The 12,003-nt window shown below is 41.5% G+C and overlaps 1 protein-coding gene across 2 annotated transcripts; it reads left to right on the top strand.

The window, feature by feature from the left end:
- The first annotated feature begins 447 nt into the window (after positions 1 to 447).
- Positions 448 to 11,052, top strand: LOC119292339 (AP-2 complex subunit alpha-1-like). 2 transcript variants are annotated; one of them, XM_037571187.1, is made up of 27 exons: positions 450 to 790; positions 2,182 to 2,313; positions 2,404 to 2,529; positions 2,961 to 3,023; positions 3,099 to 3,196; positions 3,273 to 3,480; positions 4,299 to 4,370; positions 4,446 to 4,538; positions 4,719 to 4,820; positions 4,943 to 5,040; positions 5,951 to 6,032; positions 6,145 to 6,233; positions 6,566 to 6,671; positions 6,757 to 6,822; positions 7,126 to 7,232; positions 7,312 to 7,416; positions 7,501 to 7,621; positions 7,766 to 7,951; positions 8,032 to 8,331; positions 8,498 to 8,578; positions 8,672 to 8,836; positions 8,920 to 9,006; positions 9,101 to 9,226; positions 9,329 to 9,409; positions 9,481 to 9,552; positions 10,266 to 10,345; positions 10,462 to 11,052. In XM_037571187.1, exons 1-27 carry the CDS (start codon positions 659 to 661, stop codon positions 10,607 to 10,609), a joined length of 3,126 nt encoding a protein of 1,041 aa, XP_037427084.1. In that variant the 5' UTR covers positions 450 to 658; the 3' UTR covers positions 10,610 to 11,052. The 2 variants fall into 2 exon arrangements, with proteins under 2 accessions (XP_037427083.1, XP_037427084.1); XM_037571186.1 differs by having other exon boundaries at positions 448 to 790; positions 7,312 to 7,621.
- Positions 11,053 to 12,003: the final 951 nt, after the last annotated feature.

Raw genomic sequence — 12,003 nt, 5'->3', positions numbered from 1 at the left:
CGCCTGGCCCAGGCTAAGTAAGATGCCTGGATTTATAACTCAGGCTAAGCCAGGCTAGCAGACATTTCTTCAGGACATCAACCAAACACAGTCCAGGCAGGTTCCAGGGAGGCTCCAGGCCAGGCATTGTTCAGCGAGGACTTCATCCAAACACGCTCTAAATGCATGTGCTAAGCCGAGCACGTGCGCTTCTAGTGTTCACGTGAAACGTACCGAATCCGATTAGTCTCGATCATGGAGTAAATGCATGTGCTAAGCCGAGCACATGCAAAGATGGCCAACTTTAATTGTCCGTTTCACCCTACAACGAAACTAAAACCTTCTTGTGAAAATCGCTTGATTTGAATTAAATTAAAAGGCCCTCAGGGGTCAACCTTCACAAGCATTTTAAAATGTCGGCCCAACCAACCCTCCCTTTTTTTTTCTTTGGAGGAGGAGAGGAGAGACTGGACTGGGGAGGAGGAGGGAGGAAAAAGGCAGGCAGCCAGATCAAACCACGGCGCCGGACGCGACCAATCAAAACCCCTCCCCGCCGTCGCCGGTCGTCTCTCCCACCTCCGCCGCCGATCCGCCCCGGCGCCCCCCGCGGCCAGGCGGCCTCCTAGAGAGAGCGGCCAGATCTCGCGCGGCGCCCCGCAGATCTGGGCCTAGAGAGGGGATGGCGCTGTCCGGGATGCGGGGGCTGTCCGTCTTCATCAGCGACATCCGCAACTGCCACAACAAGGAGCAGGAGCGCCTCCGCGTCGACAAGGAGCTCGGCAACATCCGCACCCGCTTCAAGAACGAAAAGGTACTCCATCCCCTTCCCCTCCTCTCCCCCTATCCATTTCGCCCGCGATCTGGGCGGCGGAATTCAGGCCTGCTTCCGCTCCACGAGAACCACGGAGCTGCGAATTGGGTCTGACTCCTCCTCCTCCTCCTCGTCGTCCTAGTACTAGTCTCGAAATGGCTGGTGGATGGTAGCTAGCCTTATCTGACTTTGTTGGATTCTGCTTGCTCTGCTGCGGTGCAAACTTCAGATGCAACTGTGAAACAAATGGTAGCGACGATTGCCTCCAGTAGCACTAGTTTGGGGGTTGGGATTGAGCTGCTGGGGCACAGCTATTTGAAGGGGATCGAGCTGCTGGGGCAGACATTGCGAAGCTCAATCGCCTTGGGTTGTGCCATCACCACCTGCTAACACTTTACCATAGACACACCCACTGTACTAAACTGACAGTGGAAGATAATGGCTGCAAAGCGCACTATCGGCTTACGATGCCACGAGCTAATCTTTTGATTTATGTCCAGTTCTGTGTGTTGGACTAGCTAGGATCAACCCTGCATTCAATACTGTCAAAATGTATGCTCTCCATGAAGTATGTACTGTTGTGTATATGAGTAATCAAAATTCTGGAGGTTTGTTGCCTGCTAATATAGTTTCAATTCACACACTAAAAGTTACAAAGTAAACCATGGTTTTATTAGTTGAACGTTTCGTTGAAAAGTGGCAATGCTACATATGAAACTGCTGCATCACCAAACAATGGTCGCATGCCTGATCCGCTAAAAAAATCATCACATGGCCATGCATCAAGGCGCTGTAAAGCATGCTCGTTCATTATGCTATGATAAATACTCCTAAGCTAGACTAAGAAATATACTGTATTAACTTGATTAATTCATGTTGGATTACAAAAGGTGTGATGGCCCCCATTACAGAGGCGGGAGTTCTCCCTAAGCATACGGAAACTGCCAAATAATATAGCAATTAGTTATTAGTCCCTACTTTCCTAGCTGCATGGTACTCATCCATATACAGATGGACATGAGCATACATCTTGCACATATCAGGTGTTTGTAGAGTCGCATAATAAAGATCTGCCATATTTTTTGACATATCATCTTACTTTATGTCAGGCCAGCTGTATATACAAATGTACGATTGTAATTACAAAATGGTATTGGCCTCGTTAGGCATGCAGGGTCATCTGACCAACAGCGTTTTTGCAAAACCAAGTTATGCTGGCGGAAATTTTGTGAAATTAATACTTAAAATACCGTAAAATTTATAGCTAATTGTGCGCTTAACCCCATAGGGCTGTATTGCTCGCACCGCCACTGTCTGCATGCAGTGCAACAGTTAAGGCGACACAGAGAAGTCAATCTTACTAAAAAGCACCATGATCTGCCATCTTGCAGGGATTGTCGCATTATGAGAAGAAAAAGTATGTTTGGAAGATGCTTTATATACATATGCTGGGTTACGATGTTGACTTTGGGCATATGGAAACTGTTTCCTTGATATCCGCGCCGAAGTATCCTGAGAAACAGGTGAAAGCCACATCTTTGAAATTCTCAATTATCTCTCCTTTCCAGTAGTACAATTTGTTTCCTAATTGCTACCTTTTGATTGTGCTGCAGGTTGGATACATCGTGACATCTTGTTTACTTAACGAGAATAACGATTTTCTAAGGATGGTCATAAATACAGTACGCAATGACATAATAGGACGAAATGAGACTTATCAATGCTTAGCATTGACGATGGTATGTCATCCTGTTTTTCTCTTGGATACTCAGCATCTTCTTTTGATTTTTTTTATTCCGTGGGCATTTTATTCTGAACAAATTTTATAAAATATAGAACTGCCTTGCAAATATGTAATCGGATACTATAATAAACATCCTTTTCTAACTATTGCATACATCACGCATTGCATTTACAAAATGTGACTCGATAGCAGAAAAAGATAGTGATGCAAAAGAAGATCATGACACAAAAACTACCCCTAAGGAATTTAAACAACCAAAATCTGAAACGCACTGAAAAAAGTAACCAGTATTGTTGCAACAATTTACTTCATTTTGAGCTTTGTGAAATGGCGTTTATTATTGTACATTACTTAGAGCTATTTTATAAAATAGAAAAATTTACACCCGCTATTTTATCTATGTTTCCTTAATTAAATCTGTTTCAGGTAGGTAATATTGGCGGGAAAGAATTTTCTGAGTCATTGGCCCCTGATGTTCAGAAACTTCTTGTAAGTGGACAATATTTCGCTCATCTTTTCCTTCTCATTTGAGCAATTGGACTAATGAAACATCTGACTCATCAGATTTCAAGTAGCTGCCGGCCTGTAGTCAGAAAGAAGGCTGCTCTATGCCTTCTGCGACTTTATAGGAAGAACCCAGATGTTGTGAATATTGATGGCTGGTACTAACATAACAGAACATGAAGTTTTATTACCCACTCCACACAATTGCTTAGCGAATTGCATTTCATATGTCAGGTCTGATCGGATGGCACAACTTCTAGATGAGCGTGATCTAGGTGTGCTGACATCTGTCATGAGCCTTTTTGTTTCACTAGTATCTAATAATGCTGAAGCATACTGGAACTGCCTCCCAAAGTGTGTACGAATATTGGAGAGGATGGCAAGAAATCAAGATATTCCTCAAGAATACACCTACTACGGAATACCATCTCCTTGGCTTCAGGTTTTTTTTTCCTTCCTTGGCTCACTCAGCTTGGTTAAAAGTTAGGCCTTCATAAATTTGTACTGAGATTATTGAATCTATTTGGTCACAATCTGCTGAAATCTTGTTCTCCTTTAACTTTGATTGCGTACTTGTGATATTTTTTCAGCTGGTCTTGCAAATACTGGATGTCTGATTTAATTGCACGATTGGTTTATTTCATTTATGTTTGTTACCTGCTATTGTGCTTGAAGAAAATAATACTACTCTGTCCCATAATGTAAGACGTTTTTGCAGTTCAATTTGAACTGCAAAAACGTCCTATATTATGGGACGGAGGGAGTAATATATAATAGCTGTGTGCTTATTTCTCTGATTTGTTATCATAATACTTTTAATCTCCAGAGTTGCAGTATGCATATGTGATTTGAATTATGAAGCATCTACTAGGGATGTGGCTTAGGTTATAATGCTAAGCTGCATTTCACAAGCCAGAAATGCATATTACATATTCTCTCATGTGAATGCCAAGTAAGCAACAAAATCATATGATTTTATAAACTCAAAGCTGGTGGAGTTGCGATGGTTGGAACATTTCGTTCTGCTGTTATTTAGTGGGAAGAACAACATAAACTCCGAATTGTAGTTTTACGCAATGCTTGTGCGGCACTGGCAGAACACATTATTTCAATTGTCTTCTTAAAATTGAATTATGTCACATGCACCATGTACTTTTTATGCTGGGTTGTTCAAAGAAATATCTGTACCTTATGTGCATGTTGGATGCAATTTTTCTGCACAATCATTTGTTTTAAAAATTAATTTTATTATTACTTCAGGTTAAGGCAATGAGAGCTCTTCAGTACTTCCCTACCATTGAGGATCCTAGTGCAAGGCGAGCTTTGTTTGAGGTACACCTCCTTTTACTATTGTACTCTACATATACAAATAGGTCATGGGTTATAATGGTTATTGTCATTCTGTAGGTTTTACAACGTATTTTGATGGGCACTGATGTTGTTAAAAACGTCAACAAGAATAATGCCTCACATGCTGTTCTCTTTGAAGCTCTTGCTCTGGTGGGTTCGTACTCTCTTTTGGGCTTATATTGTTGTTTTCCTTTTGTAGCAACTTGCCTTGTCATTTCCTCTCCCACATCACCTTTTACGTTCTTATTTTTATCTCCATAGCCTCTTATACTTAAGCATCTCTTCCTTATGAAAGTTTGTTGTGCAATACTTTTTTTCATCATATTACAGGTTATGCATCTTGATGCTGAAAAGGAGATGATGTCCCAATGTGTGGCTCTTCTCGGCAAGTTTATTGCTGTCAGGGAGCCAAATATTAGGTATCTTGGTCTGGTAAGTGGCTAAATGTGTTTCTTTGCAACAGTGCTTTCACTTGATTTATGCCATCTGTCCCAGTGTTGCATTAGAAGTGTAAATTTTATTATAATGTAACACCACTCCATTCATCACCACAGGAGAACATGAGTAGAATGCTGTTAGTAACAGATGTACAGGATATAATTAAAAGGCACCAGGCTCAGATCATTACTTCTTTGAAGGATCCAGATATCAGGTACATGAGGCCTTTCCAGCATCTTTGCCTCTTTGGTTGCATACATATTATAAACTCAACCCTGGAAAAATAATGACATTTGAAAGAGTTCAAACCAGTCAGATACCCAAATCACACTTTTGACCTAAGGTTGATAGTTTGGAACTCTTCACCTTTTTTTTTTCAATGTAGGAGAGTATCCCGCTGCATAATTTCACTCCTTCTGTGTAGCCAAACCATTTGAATTTAATTTGTGATTTCTTTTGCAACTAATTGAATCATTAATGTTATTTGTTACTTTAGGCAAACCTGAGTACATACCTTGTATTGATAATTGTTATTTGAACATTTTATTTGATTTCCTTCCTGAGAGATACATTCACGATTTGCTGGACCTAGAATCTGACTACATTGAAAACAGTTTCTCTAAAATATGAAGCACCATTAGACAATTTCTACTAAAGTGATGATTGATTTTAGACAGACATTTATATTTTTTGGCTTCATTTGCAACCCTGTTTTCTCCACCAGCCTTCTACTATTCTCTCCCTCCCTCCCAGTGTTCAAAATAGAACAACACTTATGTGTTAAGCTCCATCATTACTGAGTGGTTAACACAAGGAGCACAGCTATGTACACGGGCCACTTAGTTAAACAACATAACACACCAAGGAGTACATGTTTTCATCTGAGGAGTGCTCCATGCGCGACTTACATAAAGTGATAAACTGATAACAACAGTTTATGGTTTTAAGAGGCGTTAGGGGTGAAAAGCTCAAAACCAGTATGGTCACCGATACTTGATGGAATATGGATTTTCATATTGTGGTTATATTGTCAGCAGCTCTTTGTTAATTCAGTATGTTTTCACTTGTTTGATCTACACTTGGTGTATTCTGTGCTTTATATTTATGTGTTTTCTGTCGTGCAGCATTAGAAGGCGGGCTCTTGATTTGCTGTATGGCATGTGTGATGTTACAAATGCAAAGGAAATTGTCGAGGAGTTGTTGCAGGTAACCTATGTTGTGATAATAGTCCTGCAAACAATTTTTATTTTCTTTCCAAGTAGGCACCTCTTAACACTTACTGTTGTGTTCTTAATATATTTATCTTCGTTTTTCTCAGTATCTTAACACAGCTGAATTTGCAATGCGTGAAGAGCTGGCTCTGAAGGCAGCCATTCTTGCAGAGAAGTTTGCTCCAAATCTTTCATGGTAAGGAATTTCTTCGACAGGATCAGACCATATTTCACTGTTTGGCTTGGCATTGAACTTGGAAGTTAAATTGTCTTGCATGTATTTGTTACATACATGATGTGGTATTTTGCATGCATAGCCAGTAACCTGCAAACCCGATCAAGTAGCTGTTCACCTAAAATGGGTTTACCATGACCGAGCTACAAACCTCATATTTCCGCATTGGGTTGCTGCACTTTGTGTAGAGTAATAACTGGAGAGAAGAACACACTAATTTATGCTGATTTTGTATTTCTGTAGCTTCAGGTCATTGTGAAGTGTTGGCCATATCTAAACTATTGTTTCTGTAGGTATGTTGATGTTATACTTCAGTTGATAGACAAAGCAGGAGATTTTGTAAGTGATGATATATGGTATCGAGTGGTACAATTTGTCACCAACAATGAGGATCTTCAGGTTCTTGCATATTTCTGATTCCAGTTCCGCCGAATCTTCTCGCTACTGTTTGATGGACCTGATGTTTGACTCGTAATTTTCTCAGGCATATGCTGCAGCTAAGGCGAGGGAATACCTTGACAAGCCCGCTTTGCATGAGACCATGGTCAAGGTATTTTACATGACCTGAACTTGTTGTGCTAATACCATGAAGTTTGATTTTCCAGGACTGCTTGATTGTTTTAATTTGTAGAGCCCCACTATAAATCTGTGTTTTAACTAGCAGTAAAGTCTGTTGATAAATAAATAAACCTACCTTTATCCATGATCAACCTCCTTTAAACTTGGACTTTTCGTTCTGCCTTCTATTTGTCTGTCATAAAGGAATCCAATCTGCCTACCAAGTGTCCACCCTTCTTGTCTGTAGTCTGTACGGTGTTCTACTTCACATTATCCTACTCTCGTAACAATACAGGTCAGTGCTTACCTTCTTGGAGAGTATGGCCACCTTTTGGCCCAAAGACCTAGTTGTAGCCCCAAGGAGTTGTTTACCATTATAAATGACAGGCTCCCAACAGTATCGTAAGTTGTAAAGCACTTCCTTGAGTAACTTCTTTTTTCTGCCCTGATGTAAAATTCTAATTCTCTGATTTTTCATCAGGTCAAGTACTGTTGCTATTATTATCTCAGCCTATGCCAAGATACTTATGCACACTCAGCCTCCTGATGCGGGACTGCAGCAACAAATCCTGGCAATATTTAAAAAGTACCAGTTTACTCATTCTTCTTTGATGACATGCCACCTTTTGTATGTCTGTGAAGTTTTTTTTACGCTTACATTACATTTCAGGCATGAGAGTTATATTGATGTTGAGATTCAGCAGCGAGCAGTTGAATATTTTGAACTAAGCAGAAAGGGTCCTGCTTTGGCTGATGTATTGGCTGAAATGCCGAAATTTCCTGAACGTGAGGTAAACATGTATCCTGATTACCTGTTAGTTGTGTATTGTGTACTCATATTTGCTGGTTATGCTCTATTTCATTGAATTCATTTTATTAATCAAGAAGGATTCATGTTTAACTTCCTGATTATGCATTTTGCATGTCTACTCTAGTCTGCTCTGTTGAAAAAGGCTGAAGATGCTGAAGTTGACACGGCAGAGCAGAGTGCCATAAAACTACGAAGTCAGCAACAATCATCCAGTGCTATTGTTGTAGCTGCTCAGCCCCCTGTAAACGGACCAGCCCCGGCTGCTAATCATCTCACCCTTGTGAAGATGCCAAGTCAAAACATTGCCGAAGTATGACCTTCTTACTTAGTTATGAAATACATTAGGCATCATTCGTGAATTTCATTTAAAGCAATATTTATGATATTCAGGAGAGCAATGTCATTCATGAAGAAACCGCGGTAGAAGCTCCAAAAGAAAATGGTGCTCCCGTCGAAGTTCAGAGAAATGTTGAGATCATCACTGAGCCCGCTCCTGTTAGTAAAGTTGAGCCGCCTGCATCTCGTCCTGCTTCTCAAGCAGACCTCCTTGCAGACCTTTTGGGCCCTCTTGCAATAGAGGGTCCTCCTGCTGCTGTAGAGCAAACTCCTGCTCAAGGATTGGAGGCTAATCAAAGTCCAGTAGGTGACTTGGCACTGGCTACCCTTGAGGACCAGTCCAACTCTGTTCAGGTATTACAATACTTTCTCATAACATTAGTGTCTTTATATGGAACTATTTCATGCATGGCTGTATGCTCACTATTGAGTGGCGGCATCAGCAGAATATGTCAATACTGTCATTCAGTTTTATATGCGCTGGTTGCTTTCTTCTGCTGACCAGCTCTGCTTTCTACAGCCAATTGTCAATGTTGAGGAGAAGTTCAATATATTGTGCACGAAAGATAGTGGAGTTCTGTATGAGGATCCTAACATCCAGGTTTGCAGAAGTCGTTAATTTTTTTTCCTCCTTTCGAGCATTTCTTATTTCTGCTGCCTGAACCCTCTGTGTGGTCTTTTCCCCTACCTCTAGATTGGTTTAAAAGCAGAGTGGCGGGCCCATCATGGTCGTCTCATTCTTTTTCTGGGGAATAAAAATACTTCGCCCCTTTTGTCATTGCGGGCTTTGATTTTGCCTCCTAGCCATTTTAAAGTGGAACTCTCGTCAGTACCTGACACTATTCCTCCTAGAGCACAGGTACCACGCGCTGCAGTACAATCCACATTTTCCATGTTTTCTTTCCTGAATTAATCTCATTTTCGTTTTTCTACGTTCTTCAGGTGCAAATCCCAGTCGAGGTTACAAATCTCCGCGCGAGTAGAGATGTTGCTGTTCTTGATTTCTCATATAAACATGGAGCTGCACTGGTGATTGTTTTACGCCATCATTTTTCCTGAGAGTCCAGATATTCTTTTGTTTTTCTCACAATGTAACAGCAGTGTATTTGCTTTGCTTGCTCAGGTGAACGCTAAACTTCGACTTCCTATTGTGTTGCATAAATTCTTGCAACCTATAACTCTTTCCCCTGAAGATTTTTTCGCCCACTGGAAAACTTGGAATGTTCAGTCACTCAAGGTTCAAGAAGTGGTAAGGACTCACCTGTGTTATCAGTGATCATCAGCATTACTTGATTAAGGGCTTACTGGATCAGCCTTTCTAATGAACCCCTTTTTTTATGTGAACACACAGGTTAGAGGTGTAAAACCATTACCTATTCCTGAGATGGCTAGTCTTCTCTTGAGCCTTCACCTGGCAGTTACTCCTGGACTTGTATGTTGCTCCATTCCCCCATGTTTTTTAGCTCTTTAATTTCGAATTATTGAACTTGTTCGTTTTACTAGGATACCAACCCGAACAACATGGTGGCGTGTGCTACATTCTTTTCGGAGACAACCAATGCCGCGCTTTGTCTGGTAAATATCCTGGCGATCAGTCCATCGAATTGCTTGTTTGGGTATCCCTCTGGGAAGAAACTAAGCTGTTGTATACAACCAGTCTCTCAGTTACTGAGCTACTCTGGCATCATGTCCGTTATCTACACAATATGTTGACTAGCTAGCACCGTTGGGTTAGACGTAAGATAAGAAGCTCAAGCCAAGTTGACTGCACAAACCAGTACATGCCTGCCATTATTCAAGATACATTTCAACATGACAAATAGCCCAATAGAAAATTAGAAGACCGTGCATGTGATCCCAGGATAGGGTGAATGGAGCATCGTGGCTTTTGTGGGTTTTTTTTTCTAGCCTCTTGTGCTACTGGTGACGCGGTGCATCTCTGTTCTACTATGCAGCTTATGGTGCATCATCCTTCGTACTAGCTAGCGTAATGTATAGTTGAGTACTCATGTACAGCGGCTTCATTTGGTTCACTGAATCTCTTAGGAAATTGTCCTATTAACAACTACTACCATGTAGGACAACGTTACACCTCAATATTTCTGATACATGGAGCATTAGCTAGGATAAATTCTTAGCTAATCCTTGAAATATGCATGCTTTTATGTGCTGTCCCATTTTAGTACTTGGGGTGTCATCTTGAGTTTTGTCTTAAGCTATGATTTCATCTAGTCTAGTTATAAATTTTAGGTTTCTATATAATCTGATGCCTTTTGAGCATTTTGCAGGTGAGAGTTGAAACAGATCCCCAAGACAGAAGTCAGCTCCGGCTAACAGTCGCATCAGGAGATCAAAACCTGACATTCGAGTATACCTTCCTCCTTTCACCTCCACAGCCAGCAGCAGCAGCAATTCATTCATGGTTATGGCTTACACTAGAAAGAAAAACAAATGTTGATCTCGTACTTATTTTCCGCTGAACAGGTTGAAGGAGTACATCAAGGAACATCTGATCGACATCCCGAGGGCTCGAGTGGCCCCCCCTCCCGCTCCGCAACAACCACAAATGCCTCCAGCAGCGCCGGCGACAACATATAACGACCCTGGTGCCATGCTAGCTGGGTTGCTATGAAACCAGACGGATGCTGGAACAAACAGTTGTCAGACGTACATTGCAGTAGTTTTTCATCTTGAGGATCTAACACCGCCCTGCCCAGAAGCTTCCATCCATCTTGCCACCAAGACGACGACGAAGCGCTGTTGAAGGTATGATAACGACTGGGCAGGAAGGAAGGGGCTGGCGGGGTGGGTTCTCCTTGCACCGGAGAAAAGGAAGCACTGTATTATTGTATTCTTTTGGGCCCTTAGTAGCATCGATCGATCGATCATAATTTGTGTTTGCCATAGCGTGTAATCGTGGTTCTCTTGTATCCTTGAGATGTATCCTATTACTACAGTAAGCACTACCTGGGAAGGAAGGAAGCGGATTGGTGGTGGTGAAGATGACTTACATGTGTAGCTTTTTTTGTGCGGTCGTGCGAGTGTTTATATATAAAGAAAAATGTTGTTAGGTTTGTGGCCTACTAGCTTTTTGTTTTGTTCCGTTGTGGTGGTGTATGTATGCCTTGGATCCTTTCCTTTGAGACAAACAAGTGATGAGCGAGTGATACACATAATGAGAATCATCATCAAACTCATTAACCGTCGCCACAATGGCGCTCGCTGGGCGATTTTACCGTGTCGATAGAAATACCAGCCCCGGGTAACACCTCCCCAAGTAATAAAAATATTTACGATCGCTCGCTGCGATTTCGGTCGTCGCCCCTCCTTCCTCCCCCATCCTCCTTTTCCTCTTTCCCATCCTCCTTTCTCTGCCCGTTTCGCCCAACGGAGACCAGAGGCACTCGGAAAATGGCACCGATGAGGACATTGAGGAAGCCCGTCCAGGTTTGTGTTGGGTTCCGCTACTTTCACCTGATTGAATGGTTTGTGTTTGTTTCATCTGCTGACCATGCATTTTCATACTTGATATTAATTCTTGGCACATTCTTACAGGAATATCATGTGTATATGTTTCAGTTTTCTTCGTTTTGGGGTAAGATTATGTGTGCCTGAATTTAGACACGCATTTTCTGTATCAGATGCAAATTTCTTTTGTTCTCTGTGTGTATGCTGGCCGCAAGAATTACAAGGTTTAGGACATCACAAGAATTACATCCCCTCTAAAAGATTCTCAAGGATACTCCACACCTTTTTTAACGAACAGGGTGTAAATTTGTATGATGTTGCCATTATTCATTTCAGCAATCCCACACCTAGGCCTGCTCTGTGGTTTTTAATTTCGAATCTTAATGTTTGCAGAATCTGTTTGTCTAACCATTCATTATTTTGGTACACCATTTTATCGGTCGGACATTGCACGCGGATAATTCAGGGAAACTATAACTTGTGGGATAACCCGGCTACCTGAACCTTTGTGGGTGCGACCAGATTCGTCAACACTCAGATCATATGTGTTAAGTTGGT

This window comes from Triticum dicoccoides, chromosome 4B (assembly GCF_002162155.2).
Source record: "Triticum dicoccoides isolate Atlit2015 ecotype Zavitan chromosome 4B, WEW_v2.0, whole genome shotgun sequence".
Taxonomy (NCBI): domain Eukaryota; kingdom Viridiplantae; phylum Streptophyta; class Magnoliopsida; order Poales; family Poaceae; genus Triticum; species Triticum dicoccoides.
This window is presented reverse-complemented; position numbering and strand designations above follow the sequence as displayed.